At 44.1% G+C, this 24,308-nt stretch overlaps 1 protein-coding gene across 4 annotated transcripts in view; it reads right to left on the bottom strand.

Annotated features, from left to right (window-relative positions):
* The window catches only part of RBKS (ribokinase), a 135,338-nt gene that overhangs the window by 63,809 nt on the left and 47,221 nt on the right, over positions 1-24,308 (bottom strand). For all 4 annotated transcript variants that reach the window (XM_075925378.2, XM_075925376.2, XM_075925375.2 and 1 more), the window contains exons 2-3: positions 18,216-18,348; positions 4,065-4,128 (exon numbers count right to left, since the gene is read on the bottom strand). In XM_075925378.2, coding sequence (XP_075781493.1) covers positions 4,065-4,128; positions 18,216-18,227 — 76 coding nt within the window. In that variant the 5' untranslated portion in view covers positions 18,228-18,348. The remainder of the gene's footprint in view (positions 1-4,064; positions 4,129-18,215; positions 18,349-24,308) is intronic.

Raw genomic sequence — 24,308 nt, 5'->3', positions numbered from 1 at the left:
AATCTTAGATCAGGTAGGGATAACCCCGAAAACGTACCACCAGCGGTTCCGACAAGAGCGCTATCGGTAGGGAGAGAGACCCAGGGCAGTTGCAGAGCGCCTGAAAGAATCAGGGACGAGGTGGCTGGAGCCCAAGTCTAAGACCGGGGTGCAGGTAGCCGAAACCATCATTTTGGAGCAATTTGTGCAGATATTACCTGCGGAAGGACAGAGGTGGGTCCGATGTCACCACCCCTCGACCCTAGTGGAAGCGGTGACAACAGCAACCGCGAGGGATATTGGATCTAGTAAAAGAATACTGGGAGGACCAAGAGTCAAGGGCCCAGAGAACGGTTCAATAGGTGCTGCACCTCAGGGAAAAGTTGCAATCCCTCGGAGAATTAACGAAGGGCAATTTAGAAAAGGCCCAGGGACAACAGGAAGCACGATATAATCAGGGGGCCCACTTGAGAAAGTTTGCACTGGGAGACTGTCTGTCTTATTGTTGCTACCTGTTCGGGACTCTAAGCTGCTGGCGAAATGGCAAGGCCCGTTTGAAGTCCTGAGGAGGGTCGGGAAGGTGGATTATGAGATAAGACTGTATGGAAAGAGGAAGAACACCCAGATATATCATATAAACCTGTTAAAGAGGTGGAAACCTTGAAAAGCGCTCTTCATTGACCCTCAGCCCCCCGAGTTGGACTTGGGCCTGTGGTGTGAACCAGAGGAGGAGCCGTGAATAGAGGGGGAGCTGACACCCGTGCAAAGGAAGGAGGTAGAGCAGTTGCTGCAGGCGTTTCCCACGTATTGACCAGCTGGCCGGGTAAGACCACCATCGCGAGCCATGAGATATACACAGAACCAGGGAGAAAGGTTCGTAACGCTCTCAGGCCCTTACCCTGGAAATTGTGGGAACCTGTGAGACAGGAACTACAGATGATGTTACAGTGGGGGGTGGTAGAGGAGGCGGAGCCCAATAGTGTTAGTCCCAAAGGCGGATAAAACACTGTGGTTTTGTATAGATTTCTGCGGGGTGAATGCCATCTTCCGATTTGATGCCTACCCCGTGCCTCGGGTAGATGAGCTCCTAGAATGAATTGGGGAAGCTCAGTACCTCTGCACAATCGATCTCACGAAGGGGTATTGGCAAATCTCATTAGCCCCCGGTGCAAGAGAAAAGACGGCCTTCGTGACCCCATTTGGATGGTATCAGTTTATAACTATGCCATTCGGGCTCTATGGCGCAGCCGCAACATTCCAGTGACTCATGGACCACGTATTGCGTAAACATCAGCCGTACGCCGTTGTGCATATTGATGACATCATCATCTTCAGCACAACCTGTATCCAGCATCTGCAGCATGTATGCATTATACTCGAGACACTGGCAGAAGCCGGCTTGACAGCGAACCTGAAGAAATGTAGGTTTGGGTGCCGGAAAGTATCGTACTTAGGATATACTGTGGGAGGAGGGCGACTGTAACCCTTAGTGGACAAAGTGAGTGCGGTACGGGATTACCCTCTACCAGTAACCAAAAGACAAATACGGCAGTTCCTGGGGTTAGTAGGGTACTATAGACGGTTCATAGCCGATTTTGCAACCCTAGCAGCTCCTTTAACGGACATGACACAAAATAATCACCCCCAAAAAGTGCAGTGGACAGAAAGGGGTAGGCAGGCGTTAGACGCCATCAAACAGTGCCTAGTATCTGCCCCAGTACTACGGCAACCAGATTTCTCAAAACGGTTCATCTTGCAAACAGATGCTTCCAAGGTAGGATTAGGGGCAGTATTGGCGCAGAAAGTGGGAGGGCAGGAACATCCAGTGTTATATGTGAGTCGCAAGTTGTTCTCCTGGGAAAGAAACTATGCGACTATTGAAAAGGAGGCCCTGGCGGTCAAGTGGGCCATTGAGGCTTTACGTTATTATCTTTTAGGGGATCGGTTCCTGCTGATCACGGACCATGCTCCATTAAAATGGATCCAATTGATGAAAGAGACGAATGCGCGAATAATGCGGTGGTACTTGGCTCTCCAGCCGTACTGTTTCCAGGTGATACACTACCCAGGGGCAGCGCACCAGAACACAGACATCCTTTCGCGAAGTGTGGAAAGAACAGGTGGGGTGGGGGAATCCCCAGAACTCGACTTAAAGGGGGAGGTGTGTGACGTGGTGGCGCAACCCAGCACTAACCGCGCCCCCCCCAGGGGGTCAGGGAGATGCGGAGCGGCTTTCCCCACCACGAGGAAAGCGGCTGCGGAGGAGGAAGGGACGCGCCGCCCGACTAGCGGCTTGGCCGGCAGTCCCCTGGACGCATCGGGGCGGATTTCCCCACTCCGGGAGAGACGGCTGCAGCAGCGGATGCGTGCTGCACAGGCAGCATCAGAGCCAGTGCCCCCGATGGCGCCCCAGGGGAAACCCTGACGCCCGCTGATGTCAGCACGGGGGAGGATGCTGGGGGGAGGGGCAGCAGGAAAGGGGGAGGAGCCGCCCGGGGGACGCCGGCACAGGCGTCCTGGAGAGGAAGGGCAGCACCCTCCACAGGATAAAGCCAACAAAGACATTGGGACCAGGGAAGGCCAAGGAGAGCGCCGGATGAAGGGGCTCAGGGCCTCGAGGAAGCAGCAGGAAAAGCACCCTGGTGAGTGGGGGTGAGGAAGCAGCCCAGGGTGGGTGCAGACTGTGTCCTGCAAGCTGATGAGTTGTGGCACGTAGCCCCATCAGCGAGGTGAGGGGAAAGAGGATATTCTCCCGTGCCTTAGGGCCCTGGACTGGGGTCTAGTGAGAGGGAGGGCCCGGATCCCCCTCACCTCCCCGTTTGGGGGATTGTCAGGATGACCAGAGAGAGCAACGGAACCTCTCGATCCAGTGGGACGGGAGGAAAGCCAGAGCAGAGAAAGGGGCTGGGGAACATGACCAGGGAGGTCCGTGCAAGAGCCCCGTGACACTGAGATAGAGAAACTAAGATTTAGATGCAGACTTCCTGAAAAAAAGTGGATATAAAAATGTGGCTGCCTTCTGAGATATGTAACAATAACACTACAGGGTGGGACAGTTAATACCCCATTGTAATATATGGATCAAATATACTCAGTTTACAAGCAAAAAGATATTTTCTTTAATTACCAGCCTTGCAAAGTTAGCTTGGGATATAAGTGTCAAACTGGACTGCTCACCTCACATCTCACCATCAGTAACTGACATACTAAAGGCTGGTATAGACAATTGTGCAACCTCCCTCTCTGTTCAACTGTGCCATTAGAGACACTTGTGCACTTCTACTGATTTCAATTGGGACTTATTCAATAGTTCTGTTGGGGCCTGACCCCAACATCCAGCATGGGAAAGACTCTCATCGACTGTAAGATGTTTTGCACCAGGCCATTGGTGATGCAGAAGAAGAAAGCAGAAGAGCAGTTCAAGTCTCTCACTCTCTACCTAGGCTGACTTTGCATGGCTAACAAGAGTAAAATGCAACAAAACTTTGTTTTCATCACTGAAGAGAACAGATGAGATATTCAGGACACACACACACACACACATTGAAAGTGCCATTTATATAAATTCACATTACAGAAAAGAACTAACCAAGCCACGCTTTAAGGAGGGACAAAGTGTCTTTGTAGTGACTTATATAAAAGTAGCACTTTTTCTGTCTTTGAAGTCAATCCATCCTCTGATGATTTAGGTTCCACTATTTATTGGTATAAATCAACATTGAACATTTAGGACACTAATTTTGGAAGCTTCAATACTTGGGTGCTTAACCAGAACCTCATTTTTCAGTTATGCAAAGCATGTGTAACTCCTATAAATTTCAAATGAGTTGTTGGTTCCCAGTGCTCCTGAATATAAGTCTCTAGATGCCTCAAATTTGATCCAAAGTTAGTGGCCACCTTTGAAAATGCTGGCCTAAAGATTTAACATTTGAACCATGTAATGAAAAATATACTGCAAAGTACCATTCTGCATCAGCATGGGGGTGTGAATTAATCTATCAATGTACCCTTCTCCCTCCTCCATTACTAGTTTCAAATTTTATCTAACAGATTAACTGACATGTTTTTAAAAACTGAAATTTTACCTGTAGAAATTCCATTTCTCTTGAAATTTTCAATGTAATCATTGCCAAATGAGTCCTTCCCAACCTAAAAAGAAGGAAGTTATGAATATTATATCTTTTATGGTTCACAAACTGATGCAATACAGCCATCAGCCACTAGTCTTTATTTTACAGCTCTTTTATCTCAGTTACTTGATGAAATAGCATTTTGCAGCTCTAAAATAAGAAATCCACAAACAAAATGATGCACCATTCACAGGCTATATCTACACTACAGAGTTATGTCTGAAAAACAGACGGTTTTCCGAAAAAAACTTCACTTATGTCCACATTGCAATCGCGTTTTTTCGGGAAAAAATTGAAAGAATAGAGGGTTTTTTTTTTTTTGACATTGGTAAACCTCTTTCTACGAGGAAGAAACCTTTTTCTGAAAGAGCTCTTTCAGAAAAAGGCATGTGCAGATGGGGAAGAGGGAGTTCTTTTGGAAGAAGAGGAAAGAGGAAAAAGCACAGGTGCCCTGGTGGCCACTCCATCCATAGTAATCACAGCTTACATGCGAGATAGTGTCCATTCAGTCTGGACGCTATCTTTCGAAAAAGCAGATCACTTTTTCGATGTGGTTTGGCAGTGTGGATGCTCTCTTTCTGAAGAAGTTTTTTTGGAAGATCTCTTTGGAAAAGTTTCTTCCAAAAGAAGCCTGCAGTCTAGATGTAGCCACACACACCTAGAATCACTGTCATAACTCACTCATCTTTCTAACCTAACTTGAATACTTTGTGGCAAAAACTTACACTAAGACAGAGTTAAGGATGTTTGGTAGCACATCATACCCTTGCAGAACACTGAGTGAGCAAAACACATACTTCTGAAAACCAGGAAATCCACAGTTAAGGTTGCCCATGAAACCTTAACTCTACCCACTTTCAGCAGTGCCCCATTATGCTCGATTAACACGCATTTACTCTGCTATGCCTATCCTTACTGAAATATATAAACACTTCACCCCTTTTTATAACCCATTCACTCTCACTCACATTATTCCATCTAACATCTAATAACAAAGACAGTCCTTACCCCCAAAGAACTTGCAGTGTAAATTAATTCATGGATGTGTGCAGCAGGGCATACGTATGTGTTGGGATGCACTGACAGAATTGTTGTGTAGAGAGGACTGAAGTGCACTGGCACAGCTTTGGGGTGCAAGAAGATTGGGGTCCACTGACGGAGACGGAGTTGCAGGGTGAATAGGGAACCCTAGCAGACATAGGGGCATAAGGTGCACTGACACTGTTTGGGGTACAAAGGGTTTGGAGCGTACTGGTAGACCAATGGAGTGTAGGAAGGTAGCTATAAAAATAATATGTAACAAATGGGAAAAGGGGGAAGTTGATAATAATGAATATAAATCAGAAGCTTTAAAGCAAAAGGAACTGTAGAAAACTGGTAAGGCGAGCAAAGAGATAAAAGAAGAAATGTATGGTCAGCAGTGTTAAGGACAACAATAAGGAGTCTTTTAAGTACATTAAGAACAAAAGAAATCATAACAATAGCATCAATCCATTCCTAGATATAAATAGTAATATAATTCATGCCAATCAACATGGGTTTATGGAAAATAGACCCCGTTTGTAACAGAATATCCCTTCACTCAGCTGGTGAATACTGTAGCCAAGACTGTTCCTCTGGTATCCAAGCCACAAACACATGCAGACTGATTCTCCTTCACCATGTCTGCATTAAATCTTCAGTTCAAAGCACAACAGAATATACCACAAGTTTATAGCAGGAGGAATTTTATGCAAAGCTTTCTTTTTTCTCCAAGGTATACCTACTGCATTCCCCATACTTCCTGTTTTTTTTAAATATATCCACCTAGTAACTTAACCAATTTCCTCATTAGCCCAAGCATCAGTAGTCCTGAGAAGAGACTAATTAGTTGACTTCAATTAAACCTGTAATTTTTCCCATGCTCACGCTCCCTAGCAGCACTCTCAGGCTGTGTCTAGACTACATGCCTCAGAGGCATGTAGATTAGACACATAGGCAATGGCAAATGAAGCCGCGATTTAAATGATCGCGGCTTCAGTTACATTTACATGGCTGCCGCGCTGAGCCAGCAAACAGCTGATCAGCTGTTTGTCCACTCAGCGCGCTAGTCTGGACGCTCCCCTGCCGACATCAAAGCCCTTTGTCGGCAGCCCTGTTATTCCTCGTGGGATGAGGTTTACCTGGGCTGCCGACAAAGGGCTTTGATGTCGGCAGGGGAGTGTCCAGACTAGCGCGCCGAGCGGACAAACAACTGATCAGCTGTTTGTCGGCTCAGCGCGGCAGCCATGTAAACGTAAATGAAGCCGCGATCATTTAAATTGCGGCTTCATTTACCTTTGCCAAAACAACAAATCTACATGGCTCTGTCGATGGAGCCATGTAGTTTAGACGTACCCTCAGTGAGAAGGGAACCAATGTTAGTGCCCTGTTCCACTGCACTGTCAAAGTAATTTGATATCTCTTTTTTTAAATAAGATTGCAAAATGGACTGAGAAAGGCAGCACTGCTGCGGTACATCAGAACATAAGAATGGCCATATTAGGTCAGACCAAAGGTCCATCTAGCCCAATATCCTATTCGCCAACAGTGACCACTACCAGATGCCCCAGAGTTGTGGTCACCAACGAGTAGATTGGGATCTACCGGTAGATCTTGGAGTCTCTGACAAGGGATTCTGACTGGTTTGGCCAAGAGGCTATCAAGGGCTGGCACTTCAGCTGCACCTCCTCCCACAGATGTGCACCTCCTGCCCTTTGCCTTGGAGCTGTCCCCTCAGGAGCCTCCTGCTTTCTGTGCAGAGCAGAGGAGGGGGGCTGATGTCAAGATGCCCCCTCTCCCACGCTGTATCCTATCTCCACAGAGCTGAGAAAGGGCACAACAAGACTCGGGATGGAGTTTGCTGTCTGCTTTTGGGAGTGGTGCAGGGCCAATGCAGGGGTGAGCCTGACTTAGCCCCACTGCACCACCACCCAGGAGCCACCTGAGGTAAGGAGGGCCCAGCTGGAGCCCACTTCCTGAAACTCTACCCCAGTCATGAACCTCACCCCCTCACCTCTAGCTCCAGCCCTAGCCCTGAACACCTCTGTATCCAAATGCTCTCCCAAAGCCTGCACCTAGAACCCCCTCTGAAACCCCAACTGCCTGCCCCAAGCTCAGCTCAGAGAACTTCTCACACTCCAAGTCCCTTAATCCAAGACCAGAGCCTGCACCCCAACCCTCTGCCGTAGCCTGGTGAAAGGGAGGGAGGACAGCAGAGTGAGGGAGGATGGAGTGAGCAGGGGCAGGGCCTCAGAGGAGCACAAAGGAGGCAGGGCAAGAGTATTTGGGTTTGAGATAGATCTTGGATTACACTTAAATTCAAAAAGTGATCTTGTGCTTAAAAAGGTTGGAGACCACTGCCCCTGAGGGAGGGATCACAACAGGTAATCATCACGTGATACCGCTCCTGTCATCCGTTTCCTGACAGAGGCCAGGGACACCATTCCTACCCATCCTGGCTAATAGCCATTGATGGACCTAACCTCTATGAATTTATCTAGCTCTTTTTTGAACCCAGTTATAAAGTTTTAGCCTTCATCACATCCTCTGGCAAGGAGTTCCACAGGTTGACTGTGTGCTGACTGAAGAAAAACTTCCTTTTGTTTGTTTTAAACCTGCTGCCTATTAATTTCATATGGTGACTGTGGCGGGGCGGCCGGGGCTGAAGGGTTAAGCCCCACACCCCGCAGCATGCAAGGCCAGGGATTCCCCTGGCCAAAGCGCCAGGGGACGGGGGCCGAGAAGCGCATGCGCCAGTGTCCTGGGAAGAAGGCGCTGGCTTTAAAAGGGAGGACGCCCGCCCTCAAGAGAGAGGGAGGGCAGGAGTTGGGTGGGCGGCAGGGATCCACGAGGCGGACCCACCTGGACCAGGCGACAGAGAAGCCACAGGACCTCCCCTTCCAGACGCCGAGGCTGGAGAGATACCAGGCGACCAGGGAAGTGAGCAGAGCGGAGCAGAGCAGCCAGGACAGAGGACAGCCGAGGGAAGGAAGCAGCCCAGGACAGGGTCAAGGAGGACCTGAAGGTCGGTGGCGCCCCTCCCCCAGCCAAGCTGGGCATCAGTTACGCCCGCTCTTAGGGTCCTGGGCTGGGACCTGGGGAAAGGGGGGGTCCAGGTCCCCCTTCCCTCCTGGCGATCACCTGGACGCAGTGGGCAACCTAATGATTGACCAAGGGCTACCAAATACTGAGGCAACTGGGGGGGGGGGGGGGGGAGGGGTTGTAACGACTGGTAAGGGGGGCAACCCCAAAGGGAGAATCAACCCCGGAGAGGGGACAACCCCCTAACGGTGACCCTTAGTTCTTTTATTGTGGGAATAAGTAAATAACTTTTCCATATTCACTTTTTCTATCCCAGTCATAATTTTATAGACCTCTATCATATCCCCCCTTAGTCTCCTCTTTTCTAAACCGAAAAGTCCAAGTATTTTTAATCTCTCTTCATATGGGACCTGTTCCAAACTCCTAATAATTTTTGTTGCACTTTTTTGAACCTTTTCCGATGCCAATTGGACGTAGGTAATAGACTTCTGGTACCCCATGGCATTTTGATTAAAAAAACCAAGATAGATAAAATTAAAATGGATGACATTAAGTGGATTAAAAGCTGGCTAACTGGTTGATTCCTCATCACTGGCAGTTATTAAACCAAGACAGGACATTTTTCTGAAATACATGGTCTATAAACGATTTTGGGGAAGTTCTGTGGCCTGTGTTATATAGAGGTCAGGTGATATGATTACAATGCTTCCCTTCTGGTCTTGGAATCTCTCAGTCTCTGAAGGATTGTTGAGGTACAAAGGTGTCTGGGTACACTGGGCCCTCATCTGAGCCCCCAAACACACTGCTCTCCCTTATCCTTCCCCATATGACTCCCCCTTCCTGTCATTGCAGTCCCAAATACCTCTTCCTAGTACACCTCCACCCTTGGCTTCTGAAGTTCATCCCCTCCCAGGATGGGCATTCACGTGTCTTTTTTTTCACCAAATACTTTGATTATATTTCCCACAAACAATACTGTCACCCACGATTCTCAGATGGCAGTAGCCCTCAGCCAGTCATTTTAACTCCTTTGGTCTTAGGAAAAGGTGTCAGGTATACACAGTATCTGTGTTATGTCCCAGCTTTTAAACAATTCTTTAGAGGAATCCCTTCGATATGCCAGACTCCCAAGGAGGCGCAGTTTGCCTTAGGGGTGGATCACATGGGCTCAACTCTGTTTTAGAGACTTAACACTAGAAAGTTAAGTCAACCCAGCTACAACCCTGAGTGATGCAGTTATAGTCAGTGACACAGTCAGTTGGTCTGCAGCATTCTCTTCCATCAACTTTTGATTAGATGATTACAGCCATCTCAGACAAGAACCTCATCAAAGTTATCCATGTGTTTGTGAACTTACAATTGTATTACTACACTATGCTTTACATGGGGATAACCATAAAGGTTCATAGAAGCTTCAGCTAGTGCACAAGGCAATAGCTACACACACACTTCATCATGGATGCATTTCATAGCTGTTCTCCAAAAGCTGGACTGACTTTGTATGCCCTTCAATTTGCCAGTTTCAATCCATAAAACCTAGAAAGTTTGGGTCCTAGATATCTATTATTTCTTGTTACTCAACTGTCAAAAAATTTAGATTAGGTGGAGCACTTTTGCTTACAACTCCTAGATTCGCACATCTTAATGCTGAAAGGAAGATGTTCTTGGTGAAGGGCACTAAACCATCAGCATCCAAGTCTGTTCATCTTCCATGCATTGTGTAAGGCTCATCTGTTCATTCAAGTCCTGCCCTTAGAAGATGTGAATATGGGGGCATCAAAATCATTTCAGGATGGAGTACATTTAATTTGACATCGTCAATAAAAGTAATGTTTTAAAATGTTTTCTGTGTGTGCTCAAATCCTACTTAATGGAATATTTTATAAACAAAAAAACTACACATTTCTTGGTCTTTAGACTGCAGAAGATACTAGGTACTAAAATATTGTTTTTTTATTCCAGAACCCCTACACGTATATCCCTTTCTACTAGGCTGTAGCTATGTGATGTTTGATGTAATTCACATTCATTCTTATTCACAATTTTTCAACATGTGCTTTCCCTGGCTTGCTATCAGCATTTTTCCACGTGCCATCAGGAGAGTTGACGATCATCATCACAGATGAAATTCTAGCAGTCAGAGTCAAACTCAATCTGTACCTGCAAATTAATTGTACTGAAAAATATCTTTGCTGACACATCTTTTGTTCCATCTGTTCTGCATGCTAAATTCTGTCATTGACTTTTTCTGGAGAGTGTTTACTCTTTTCCTTGCATAGGGAACATGGCCAGTTTTTTGGTACTAAAAATAAAAGAGGTAGTAAAGTGGAGAAAAACAGAGTTTAAAAGGTGATTACATACTCCGAGCTGAATTATACATGCTGCAACACTTTTATAACCAAGAAATGGTCAGGCTCACTGTATTCTTTCTAAGTTGGACTCACAAACCAATCTGTATCTTTAAACTGGTAGGAACTATAAAAAGGAAACACTGTAAATAGCAACACAGTATTTCCTCTTTTTGAGGAAAAATATCAAATGCAACTGGGATACACAAAAAGAATTTAACTCATCAGCTGCAGAACAATGATGCCAATATTAGAGGACTCAGCTAGGACCATCCCAGAATAAAAGTGAAGCAGACAAGCCTTATTCAGTCCTCCCCCATTCTTTCCTCCCCCAACCTGAACAGTTTTAATTTAGAATGTTAAGACATTTTTTGTGCTGGCCAATAGAGAAAGAAAGAGGATGAGCTCAGGGTAAGGTGCTGGCCTGGAACTCAAAAAACCTTACATTTTCAAGTTCTGCCACAGTCCTTCTGTGTGACCTTAGGCAAGTCACTTAATCTCCCTATTCCTCAGTTCCCTATCAGTAAAATTGAGATAATTATTAATCTTCCCCCGTTGTCTGTCTCATCTTTGGGCTGTGACTGTCAGTTAGTTCCTTCTATGATGCCTCACACAATAGATGCTACTGTGGTACATAAAAATGATAATGTAACGTAACAGCACCCACTGCTAAAAGATATGCAGATCAAGAGAGACAGAAAGCAACATGCCACATTTCATTCAGATTGTGTCAGGGTCAGTGTTTAGTATAGAAAACAAAATCCATAACCATTTATGTCATCCATACTGCTCTGTAGGTGGATCCATTATATTCATAACTCATGACTGTCACTTTTCTTCATAATGCCGGAGACAGAGATGGAAATGCATGATAAGATATGCAAACACACTGTCTTCTGACAGTGGCCAATGCCAACACTTCGGAGACAATGAATGATTATTAGCTAAGTTCTCTCTAAGCTATATGACAACTCATCCAATCACCCATTCCCAGCTGCTGGCAAACAGAGACTAGAGATACTATCTTTGCCTATCAGTGTTCTCTCTAATGTTTTTACGTCCATGACCAAAATGAACTTTGTTATGTGCACCAATATGGAGATCACACGTTCCCTTCATATTGGTTCACATAAAATTAATTCTCCGCATGTATGATGTGTGGTGGAGGTGGGGCTCGGGACCAGAGGGGTCTCAGGGTTGAAGTAGAGAGTTGAGTTGAAGAGAAGTTAGGGCTTTGGCTGGTGGTGTGGGCGCTGGGGTTCAGTAGTTAGGCTCCCAGGGGAGAGAGGACTACCCCCAACCTACTGTCACCACAGGAGCTCAATTCCCAGTGAGAGGTGCCTCTACACTGCCACAGCAGCTCCAGCGAGGCTGGGCCAGGGAAGAAGCACCATGCCATAGCTGCAGCAGGTCTGGGTGTGGCTGGGCACCTCTCTACTAGCCCCAGCAAATCTGAGGCATGTCCATGCGGGGGCTTAGGGGGAGGGGTGCCTCTTCCATGGCTGCAGCAAGTATAAGGCAGGTTTATGTTGGGGCTAGTGGGTAGGAGCACCTCTCCCCACCACAGCCCTGGGTTTAATAGCCAGATGAGTGGTCATGTAGCTTAGAGAGAACTTAGCTAATCATCCTGACAGCCACTGATGGGGTTATCCTCCATGAATTTATCTAGTTCTTTTATGAACCTTCTTATAGTCTGGGCCTTCTAAACATCCTCTGGCAAAGAGTTCCACAGATTGGCTATGTGAATAAATATTTCCTTTTGTTTGTTTTTAAGCCTGATGCCTATTAATTTCATTTGGTGACTCCTAGTTTTTGTATTATGGAAAGGAGTAAATTTCCTTAATGACTTTCTCCACACCAGTCATATAGACAGACCTCTATCATATAGCCCCTTAGTTTCCTCATTTCCTGGACAGTCCCAGTCACCTTAATCTCACCTCATATGGAAGTCATTCCAGACTCCTAATCAGTTTTGTTGCCCTTTTCTGTACCTTTTCCAATTCCAGTTCAGGCAGTCCCCGGGTTACGTACAAGATAGGGACTATAGGTTTGTTCTTAAGTTGAATTTGTATGTAAGTCAGAACTGGCTCCAGATTCAGCCACTGCTGAAACTGATCAGTGGCTGACTACAAGAAGCCCTAGGCAGAGTTGCTCTGCCCCCGGCTTCCTGGAATCAGCCGCTGATCAGTTTCAACAGCGGCTGAATCTGGACTCCTGGGACAGAACAGCTGGGGCACTGCCAGGTAGATCCCCGCAGGACCAACCCGGCAGCACCCCAGCTGCTCTACCCCAGGCGTCCCGCAACAAAAGCCTGGTCTGCTGGGGGGGGGGGCGCACTAGCTGCGCCCCCTCTCCCCCAGCAGACCAGGGAGACCCGAGCAAAGCCACGGAGGCACAGAGGTCCGGGGCAAAGGAGCAAAGCCGCACGGGCAGCGGGGTCCCGCCGCCTGTGCGGCTTTGCTCGGGTCTCCCTGCTGTGCTGGGGAGTCCCCCCCCAGCACACCAGGGAGACCCGGAGCAGCTTTTCTCGCCCTGGAGGACGCGGTGGCAAGACCGCTGCGCTCTGGGCGGTCCCGCCACCCGCGAGCTCCGGGTCGAGAAAAGCCCCGTTCGTAAGTGTGGATCTGACATAAGTCGGATCCGCATAAGTCGGGGACTGCCTGTACCTCTTTTTGAGATGGGGTAACCACATCAGCATGCAGTATTCAAGATGTCAGTGTAACGTCAATGTATATAAAGGCAATATATTTCCTGTCTTCTTATCTATCCCTTTTCCAACATTCTGCTACCTGTTTTTGGCTGCTGCTGCACATTGAGTGGATGTTTTCAGAAAACTCTCCACAATGACTCCAACATCTCTTTCTTGATTCGTAATAGCTAATTTAGGCCCCATCATTTTATATGCATATTGGGATTGTTTTCTAATATGCCTTACTTTGCATTTATCAACATTGATTTTCATCTGTCATTTGTTGCCCAGTCACCCAGCGGTTTGAAGAGTTACAAAGGGACCTCACAGTTTGCTTTGGACTTGACTATCTTGAATAGTTTTGTATTATCTGTCAATTTTGCCACCTCATGGTTTTCTAGATCATTTATTAGTATGTTGAATAGTACTGATCTCAATACAGACCTCTGGAGACACCACTATCCATTCTGAGAACTGATCATTTATTTCTATTCTTTGTTTCTTATCTTCTAATCAGTTACCACTCCATGACAGCTTACTTTGCATAAGACTCTCTGGTGAGGGACCTTGTCAATGGCTTTCTGAAAATCTAAGTACTGTATATTCACTGGATCTCATTGTCCGCATGCTTGTTGATCCTTTCAAAGGATTCTAGTTGCCTGGTGATGCAATCACAAAATCCATGTTGATTCTTCCTCAGCAAATCATGTTCATCCAGATGTCTGACAGTTCTGTTCTTTACTATAGTTTCAATCAGTTTGCCCACTATTGAAATTAGGCTGGCTGACCAGTAATTGCTGGGATCACTTCTGGAGTCTTTTGAAAAATTTGGCTCTCCCTCCTGTCATTTGGTACAGAAGATTTAAATGATAGGTTACATACCATAGTTAGTAGTTCTTCAATTCTACATTTGAGTTCTTTCAGAACTTTTGTGTGAGTATCATATGGTCCTGGTGACTGATTGCTGTTTAATTTATCAATTTGTTCTAAAACCTCTTCTAAATGACAACTCAATCTGGGACAGTTCCTCAGATTTCTAACCTAAAGAGAATGACTCAGGTTTAGGAATCTCCCTCAGCTCTTCAGCTGTGAAGACCAGTGCAAAGAATTCATTTAGTTTCTCCACAATGGTTTTATAGTCTTTTGAGTGCTCCAGTAGCATCTAAATTGTCCAGTGGTTCTGCTAGCTGTTTAGTAGGATTCCTGCTTCTGATGTACTTTAAAAAAATGCTGTTATTTTTTGAATCTTTGACTAGCTATTTTTCAAATTCTTTGTATGGTGTTCCTAATTATAGTTTTACATTTCATTTGCCAGGATTTTATGATCTTTTTTATTTTTCACAATAGGATTTAACTTCCATTTTTTAAAGGATGTCTTTTTGCCTCTCGCTACGTCTTTTACTTGTTGTTTAGCCACAGTGGCACTTTTTTCGCTCTCTCTATTTTTTAGTTTGAAAGATAAATTTACATTGAGCCACTATAACTGTGTCTTTAAAAAGTTTCCATGCAGCTTACAGGGATTTCACTTTTGACACTGTATCTTTTAACTTCTGTTTAACTTCCTCATTTTTGTGTAGTTCCCCTTTCTGAAAGTAAATGCTACCAAGTTGGGCTACTGTGGGGTTTTAAAGTTTTACCAGGTGGTTCAGCTATATTGACCTCTTGCACCAGACTCTGTGCTTAACTTAGGACTAAATCAAGAACCGCCTCTCCCCTTGAGGGTTCCAGGCCTGCTTCAAGAAGTGTCAAAAAACTTTGTCTTGGTATTCCATCCTGAGGTGACATGTACCCAGTCAATATGGAGATAGTTGAACGCCTCCCTACATTTTTTTCTTTAGTTTTATATCCTCTCTAATCTTCTGGAGCAGTTCACATCCTCTATCACCATCTTGGTCAAGTGGTCAGAAGTATATCCCCACTACCATATTCTTATTAATCAAGCATGGAATTACTATCCATAGAGATTCCATGATAGAGCTGAGTTCATTTAAGATTTTTACTTATATAAAAAGCACTAACAAAGTCACTACAAAGTAGGGGCTGTCAATTAAAACATTAATCATGATTAATGATTAAGAAAAATAGAATTTAAAATATTTTGTATTAAACGTAATACATAACATAGAGTACTCACTTTATGTTTTTGATTACAAATATTTGTATTGTAAAAGAAAATACATGTTTTAAATTCTCCTAATACAAGAACTATAGTGCAATCTCTTTATTGTGAAAGTTAAATTTAAAAATGTAGAATTATCACAAAACCACATTAAAAAATAAAAGAATATAAAATTTGAGCACCCATAAGTCCACTCAGTCCTATTTCTTGTTCTGCCAATCACTCATATAAACAAATTTGTTTACATTTTCAGGAGATAAAGCTGTCTGCTTGTTGTTTACAATGCCACATGAAAGTAAGAAAAGGCATTCATTTGGCACTGTTGTAACCAGTGTCACAAGATATTTACATGCCAGATGTCCCTTCATGCTTCAACCACCATTCCAGAAGACAAACATCCATGCTGATGAAATATTTTGCTCAATAACAATTCAAAGCAGAGCAGACCTATGCATATTCATTTTCATCATCTGAGTCAAATGCCACCTGTAGAAGACTGAGTTTCTTTTTTTGAGGTTTCACATTCTGTAATTTCTATCAGAGTGTTGTTCTTTTAAGACTTCTGAAAGCATGAACCACACTTTGTCCCTCTCAAATTTTGGAAGGAACTTCAGATTTTTAAAACCTTAGGTTGAATGCTAAAGCTATCTTTAGAGATGTTACATTGGTACATTCTTTTGTGTTTTGTCAAATCTGCAGTGAAAGTGTTCTTAAAACTAACATATGCTGAGACTATAAAATGAAATAAATGGCAGAATGTGAATAAAACAGAGCTGGAGAAATACAATTCTTCCACAAGTAGTTCAGTCACAAATTTAACACCTTTTTTTTTTAATGAGCATCATCGGCATGGAAATGTCCTCCGGAATTGTGGTAAAAGCATGAAGGCAGATATGAATGTTAGACTATCTGACACGCAAATACCTTGCAATGTTGGCCACAAAAGTCCCATTTCTTCTCACTTTCAGGTGAAACTAGAAATAAGAAGTGGGCAGCAATAACTTCTGTAAATGTAAACAACTTATTTCCCTTCATGATTGGCTGGACAAGAAGTAGGACTGAATTAACTTGTAGGCGTCTAAAATTTTGCATTGTTTTGTTTTAAAGTGCAGTAATTGTAACACAAATATAGTTTTTAATTAAACTTTAACAGAAGAAATTGCACTACAGTATTTAGGAGGTGAATTTTAAAAACACACTTTTGTTTACCATTTTTACAGTGCAAATATTTGTAATAAAATATATAAAGTGAGCACTATATACTTTGCATTGTGTGTTGTAATTGAAATCAGTATTTTTGAAATATAAATTTTAATAAATTGTATTCTATTGTTTAACAATGCAATTAAAACTGTGATTAGATGTAATTTTTTTAATCTCAATTTTTTAGGCAATTGTGTGAGTTAATTGACTGGCCTACTACAAACTAAATGTCATGCAGGCAATAACTTGTTTATACTGCTCTATCTACTACACACTGAAATGTAAGTATAATATTTACATTCTAGATGATTTATAATTATATGGTAAAATGAAAAAGGAAACCATTTTTCAAAACAGTGGGCTGTGACACCTTTGTATTTTTATGTCTAATTTTGTAATCCATTACTTTTTAGAAGTGGGTCACTTCTAATACTCAGTCATCCGAAGAAGTGCGTTGTGCCCACAAAAGGTCATGATACCCCCTACATGTTTTGTTAGTATTTAAGGTGCTGCTAGTCTATTTGTTGTTTTTTAAGGGTTTTTTTGTTATTACCTTTTAGGTGAGGTCAAACTTTAGAGTATGCAAGACAAATCAGACTCCTGCAAAGGATATCATAGTCTGGAAAGGTTGAGAGCCCCCGCTTTTAAGGAAGATGTAGGAAATTCCACAACAGGTATGTAAGCGACTAAGTTTATCAGGTATGTAAGCCTAGGTTTATCAGGTAGTCGAGTCACTACTTGACTAGTTGCTTCCCCCCCTTGCTCTGTGTGGTGGGGGGGGGAGGGGAGAGAGCAGAGTCCCGACTGCTGTTCCTCTGCCTTTTAAATGTAAAAGAGAAACCTGTGGAATAGGGATGTTAGATTTCGATTAACATCAAGCAGCAGGGGCGCGGCAGTCGAACCCAGCACGAGTAGGGAATGCTTGAGTCCCTGCTCACCCCGGGGTCCCTTCTGCACCTCTGCCTTTTAAATGTAGTAAGAGCCATGGGATGGGATAGCGAGTGCCCCACCCCTCTTATCGACTAATCAAGTAGTCAATGAACATCAGAGACTTGATTAGCTAATTAATCGAAATTTAACATCCATATTCCACAGTAGGCGCATGTAGGATAATCTGTGCTTCCCCTCTCCCTGGAAAGATCTTATCCTAATAACTTTTGGCTTAAACCATGAAGAAAGAGATTTAATTTCCCTTCCAAAATTGTAGACTATCAGTATTTGATCTGTGAACACTTATGGCACTTGGCAGTGAATTGCAGGCTACGTTATTATATATAGAAGTACATCATGGCAGGTGAATGCAAAACCAAAAAGATCATTAACTGACCCCTTGTTCTTATAATACAGGACAAGGTAAAAAGAGGAACTGGTCAAGTTTTCAGTCAGTGTAATTCTGAATATCTCAAGTTCTCGCTAGTCTCCAGGTGAAAATATACTTTGTAGTCTCTCTTTACATACAATTTGCACCAGACCAGTAACCAACTCTTTGCTCTGTCTGTCTTGTAAATACTATAAAAACTGTTTCCATGGCAGCACTTTGTTAATCATTTTCTAGTCAAAACCAGGAGGAAAAGAGATGCATTAAAAAGACAGTTAACTTTTCTATGAACCACATAAGAGTTTCACTGGAATTTAGGTGATCATTTGGGTTGCTTGTTATTCAGGAGCTTCAGTTCATTGCTTACCTTACAAACCATCAAAGTCTTGGCCCCAAGTCGAGCAGCCTGGATGCACTGATTGGCTCCTTTCCCCCCGAAACCAATGAAAAACTTATGTCCATGGATAGTTTCTCCAGGTTTTGGCAGACGAGTGGTAAGGCTAATACAATTAAAAAAAAATAGTTACAAGTATTAATAACTGAGTTCAAAATAAAAGAGTTACTGATACAATTCTAAATGGATGTTCAAGTTGAGGCTACAAAGGAGGTAGTGATGAGTAGGCCTTTCATTCAGTAAATCACAAAAATCAAAGACCAGTTAAGTTATCCAATAACAATGTAAGATTGTTTCATTTTGTGCTTTACAGATAATTTGTCCAATCTAATTTTAGAAGTGCCAAGCAAAACAGGAGCTATCTTTTTGTCCCAGTTTGTACAACACCTAGCACAATGAGGTTCTCTGGTCCATCTCTAGGAGCTACATATAAAGAAAACAATAGATCTCATTGTTAGGATGAATCTCAGACTACAACTTTTTTATATTGTTAATAACATGAAATTACAGCTTATTAAACCTCCTTTGACTACTCTAGAGTTATTTTTCTCTCCCATTGGTATTAAAACCCTTCAGAGAGTTGTGGATCATCATCATGTGTGACCATCCTTAGCTGTCACTCAGACATGCTGTGCATATTTCTCTCTTTTAATCTTTCTTTGTAATTAGACCTTCCATCCGCTTAATCATTTTGTTCTCCTCCGAACTCCCTCCAGTTACATCATGGCGTTGGGTGACCAACACTGAATGCATTTAGTACAAGCAGAGATTCACAGAGTTAACCCTAGCAGATTTTTTGAATGCTCAAAAATGTTTTTAAAAATTCACCTTTATTCATAGAGCTAGTCTTCCTATGCCTGTCATATTTATTATTAATACAGCCTAGCAAGGGTAATTCTGTACTATGTCAGAGCAGCATTTGGTCACACTACTACACATAATTCTGTTTCTCTTTGTGGCAGGAACTATCAAACACCAGGTTAAAAAAATATAGAATTACCTTTTACCGCCTATGCTACCACAAAGCTTAGTACCTGTTGGGAGAGATTGCTTTTTGTCAGCAGCAATTCATCTAACTGACTGAATACTGGCTCTGCTAGGCTCCAAAAGATGGGTTGGCAGCTGGCAAAAAAATTCTCAGAGGGGAAGCTATAAAGCAGGGAAACAGGACATTTTTGAGTTTCTGCAAGAATCCAGTGGAGCCTTCTTCAAGGAGGAGCAGAATACTCTGGCGGTTTGTAATTACAGAGCATTAGCGTGTGTTCAGCCAAATAGATCTCACAACATCTCTAACCCTTTAATCTGGAAGAAAGTTGAAATGGGACAACTCCCATACTAATTGGATCACTCCTAGGCATTTATGGTCAAAGATATGGAAACTGCCTTAGATAGGTTAAATATTGTTTTTCTTTTAATTTTGTTGTGGTGTTTGCTATTTGATTCCAAAGCGTTAATTCCTGCAGTGGCTTAAAATGTGTACAGAGGAGCCTATAATAGCTTCTGTTGGTCCTATTTACCAATATTTAAAAGACAATGCAGATGTCATTCACATTAAGTTTCACCTCTGACCATACTGAATCCAAACTCTGGCTTGTAACTACAGCCCTGCAAATACAGTAAACTTCTGATAAACTGCACCTTTAGGACCCAGGGGGTGCCAGATTATCAGATATGCCGGACTATCAGAAGGGGAGGCTATGAGGGGTCTGGGGTGGGGTGAGGAGGATGGGGAGGGGGGGTGGCGCTGCGGGACCAACCCAGCAGCACCCCAGCTGCTTTGCCCCAGGCGTCCCCAAGTTAGCTGCTGCTGAAACTGACCAGCGGCTGACTTGGGGAAGTCTGGGGCAAAGCAGCCGGTGTGCTGCTGGGTTGGTCCCGCAGCGCCGAGGGGCGGTGCTACGGTACCAACCCAGCACCCCAGCTGCTCTGCCCCGGGCTTCCCCGAGTCAGCCGCTGGAATCAATTTCAGCAGCGGCTGACTCAGGGAAGCCCGGGGCAGAGCAGCTCCAATTGTCCTACTTTCAAGTAGGAATAAGGGATCCTCCAGAAAAGGGCTTATTTTCCGGAAAATCACGTCTACACTGGCGCTTTTCTCCGGCAAAAACCCGAAGCCGGAAAAAAGCGGCAGCCATGTAAATGCAAATGCCGTGGGGGATATTTAAATCCCCCGCGGATTTGCAATTCCGAAGTGTCTCATTAGCATCCCTTTTCCAGAAAAGGATGCCAATGTAGACACAGCCTACCTGTTTTGAAAAGGCTTTTTGTTGTCTCCGTGTTTACACTGGTCATAACCCAAGAACAGTAGTACTACCAGCAGCCAATTCCTATTGGGCATGCTGAACAATTATGGTTGGTACATAGGATACTGGAGCCTGTGTAAGGGTGAAGAATCAAGGGAGTCATCTGGAAAGAAGTGAAGGATTAAGATTGCAGAGGGAGAAACCACAGAGGGATCAAAGGTGTAGCTATTCTTGAATCATAACACCGGTTTCCAAGGAGGTAGGAGTGGAAAGACAGGCTGGAGGACTGGAAGGGTTCCAGCTATTTTAAACAAAAGTAAAGGTTTTAAAAAAATCAATCAACACATGGGTTATGAAGAGTTGAAATAAAGTCAGCATTTATAAATGATTGCCACCCAGTAGCATGTGACATTCTGCAGTGTTTTCCTTCACTGAAAAGAGGGGATAACTGCAAGACCTCAAATACCGTTGTGTAATAAATGTGAGTGCATGCTGACTTTTAATGGTGGCCATTACAACTGACTACTACTTGCACTAATTCATGTCATCAGAACAAAGCCCCATAGGGAACCAAAATATTGATGGCGGTAGAGCTGAGCATGTCTGTTTTGCAGCTTTGAAAAGACTCTCGTTACAATATTGTAGATAAATACAAAACTACATGTCACTTTATAATGTCCAGTCATTTCACTCAACTTTGAAACTATATTAAGAAAGTGTATATCCACTACTAATTCACTTTCATTCCTGAAGTGTTTTCCAGAAAACTAGGATTTATTCTAGATACGACTAGGCTTGACAAAAGCTATGATATATTTAAACAAATGTCTGTAACTATAGCTTCCCGACAGAAGTCACCTAGTAGCCTTGCCCTCGAGTTCACGTGCACTTCCCAAGAAGTAGACCCCATATATATTCTTGATTTAATAGGGAACAGGCCCTTTCTTCTCAATCACAAGTGTGTAAATCAGAAGTAATTCACAATTAAATCAATAATAATGTAAGTGAGATGAGAATCCAGGTCTCCATGTTTGAAGCATAACGTAACTAGTGCCTGTGAGAAGTAAACAGCTTGGTGGATATGGAAAGATGACCTAGGTTGTTGTTAATGAGAATGTGCAAAATGAAAATCAAAGATGAAATTAAAACACTGAATTAAAATTGTAATCCAGGGCTGAATTACTGTGGGTGTGCTCACTCCAATTGTTTAGCCCTGCAAGATAATTAATTTTTAACTGCTGATATATAAATACTGCTCATGCCAGGAGGGAGAAGGAATCCGAGGTGTGGTTATGTAAATCCAATTCAGCCAGGGCTGATGGAGGATCAGTGTTGGAATGGAATGTGGTGTATTGTAATGAATTTGGGGCTGTTGTGGGGGTCACAAATCATGCTACCCCTAAATGTGGGAACTGTAAAATATGACACCAGTGCTTGCAGGAGAGACACCATCATTGTAAGCGCTTCCTCCTGCCAGAGTTGAGTGAACTGAGTTGGGGGGAGGGCTTGAGGCAGCTTGCTTCATGCCTGCCAGGTGTGAGCTGTAAGGCTGGCTCAATCTGCCCCTTTCCCCCCTGGTTTTAAGGACAGACCTAAAGCAGACATCATGAGGAGTCTTTTTGCTAGTTCCAGTGGAAGCTGGAATCTTTGGTCAGCCTGGGTGGTGGCTTAAGAGTTGAAATCACTAAGGGTATGTCTACACTGGTGGCTTCTTGTGCAAGAAGTCTTGCACAAGAAAACATCCACACTGTCATGTATGACCTGTGCTTTTGCGTAAGAGCGCCCATGGCAGTGTGGACGCTCTCTTGCGCAAGAAAGCTCTGATGGCCATTTTAGCCATAGGGCTTTCTTGCACAAGAAATCCCTGCCGAGTGTCCACACTGTCCTCTTCTGCAAGAGCTCCTGCGCGAGAGGGCTTACACCTGTTAAAAAAGAGCAAAGCTCTTGTGCAAGAAGCCCTCTTTTACCACACCATACTGTAAATTTCCTTGCGCAACAGCAGGCAGGCAGTGTGGATGCTCTGCGGATTCTTGCACAAGAACGGCCATACTTGCACAAGAAGCCGCCAGTATAGACATAGCCTCAGAACTGAAATCACTGGTTTGGCTGGGAGCCAGACCCATTGCAGCCAGCAGAGCAGCTGGCAAGAACGACCAGTGGGGGGCCGGTATGAGCGGTAGCAGGTGGCCAGCGGTGCGGCTGGTGAGAATGTCCGGCAGGCAGCCAGTAGGAGCAGCACAAAGGTGGCATAGCCTCAGGCTCAAGGAGTAGAGTCATCAGGATGATGTGTCAGGGTCTCCACTGACTGGACATAACTGTAAGTGGAGTGTTTGACGTGGGGTAAGGAGAAAGTTTGGGTAAGAGAATGGAACCCTTACCTTGGTGGACTGGTGAGCCTGAGAGGCAAAAGACATTTTAAAGAAGCTTTATTGAAGGCACAGAAAGAAACCATCCCGATGGGTAGCAAGAGAGGCAAACGTGGTAGGAGACCGGATTGGCTTACGGGGGAAACCCTTGGTGAACTTAAGCACAAAAAGGAAGCTTACAAAAAGTGGAAACTTGGACAAATGACCCGGGAGGGGTTTAAATTTATTGCTCGAGAATGCTGGGGGGTTATCAAGAAGGCAAAAGCGCAAGTGGAATTGCGAATGGCAAGGAATGTGAAGGATAACAAGAAAGGTTTCTACAGGCATGTTAACAAGAAGGTGGTGATGAGAGAGGGTGAGGGGCCCCTACTGGATGAAGGAGGTAACCTAGTGACAGATGATGTGGGGAAAGCTGAAGTACTCAATGCTTTCTTTGCCTCTGTATTCACGGACAAGGTCGGCTCCCGGACTAATGTGCTAAGTGACGCATGATGGGATGAAGATCGACAGCCCTTGGTGGGTAAAGAACAGGTTAGGAATTATTTAGAAAAGCTAAACGTACACAAATCCATGGGTCCGGACTTAATGCATCCAAGGTTACTGAGGGAGTTGGCAAATGTCATTGAGGAGCCTTTGGCCATTATCTTTGAAAAGTCATGGAGATCGGGAGAGATCCCGGATGATTGGAAAAAGGCAAATGTAGTGCCCATCTTCAAAAAAGGGAAAAAGGACAACCCAGGAAACTATAGGCAAGTCAGTCTTACCTCAGTTCCTGGAAAAATCATGGAAGGGATCCTCAAGGAATCCATTTTGAAGCACTTGGATGAGGGGAAAGTGATCAGGAATAGTCACCATGGATTCACAAAGGGCAAGTCGTGCCTGACCAATCTGATTAGCTTCTATGATGAGGTAACTGGCTCTGTGGACATGGGAAAATCAGTGGATGTGATATACCTTAACTTCAGCAAGGCTTTTGATACGGTCTCCCACAATATTCTTGCCAGCAAGTTAAGGGACTATGGACTGGATAAATGGACAGTAAGATGGATAGAAAGCTGGCTAGAAGGCCGGGCCCAGCGGGTAGTGATCAACGGCTCGATGTCAGGATGGCGGTCAGTTTCTAGCAGAGTGCCCCAAGGTTCAGTTCTAGGTCCAGTTTTTTCAATATCTTTATTAATGACCTCGATGAGGGGATGGATTGCACCCTCAGCAAGTTTGCAGATGACACTAAGCTAGGGGGAGAGGTAGAAATGGTTGAGGGCAGACATAGGGTCCAGAGTGACTTAGACAAACTGGAGGATTGGGCCACAAGAAATCGGATGAGGTTCAACAAGGACAAGTGAGGAGTTCTGCACTTGGGACAAGCATTGTTACAGGCTGGGGACCAACCAGCTAAGTAGCAGTTCTGCAGAAAAGGACCTGGGGGTTACAGTGGATGAGAAGCTGGATCTGAATCAACA

The sequence above is a fragment of the Pelodiscus sinensis genome, chromosome 3 (assembly GCF_052426305.1).
Source record: "Pelodiscus sinensis isolate ZL-2025 chromosome 3, ASM5242630v1, whole genome shotgun sequence".
Taxonomy (NCBI): domain Eukaryota; kingdom Metazoa; phylum Chordata; order Testudines; family Trionychidae; genus Pelodiscus; species Pelodiscus sinensis.
Note: the sequence above shows the minus strand (reverse complement) of the source record. Positions and strands in the feature narration are given on the sequence as shown.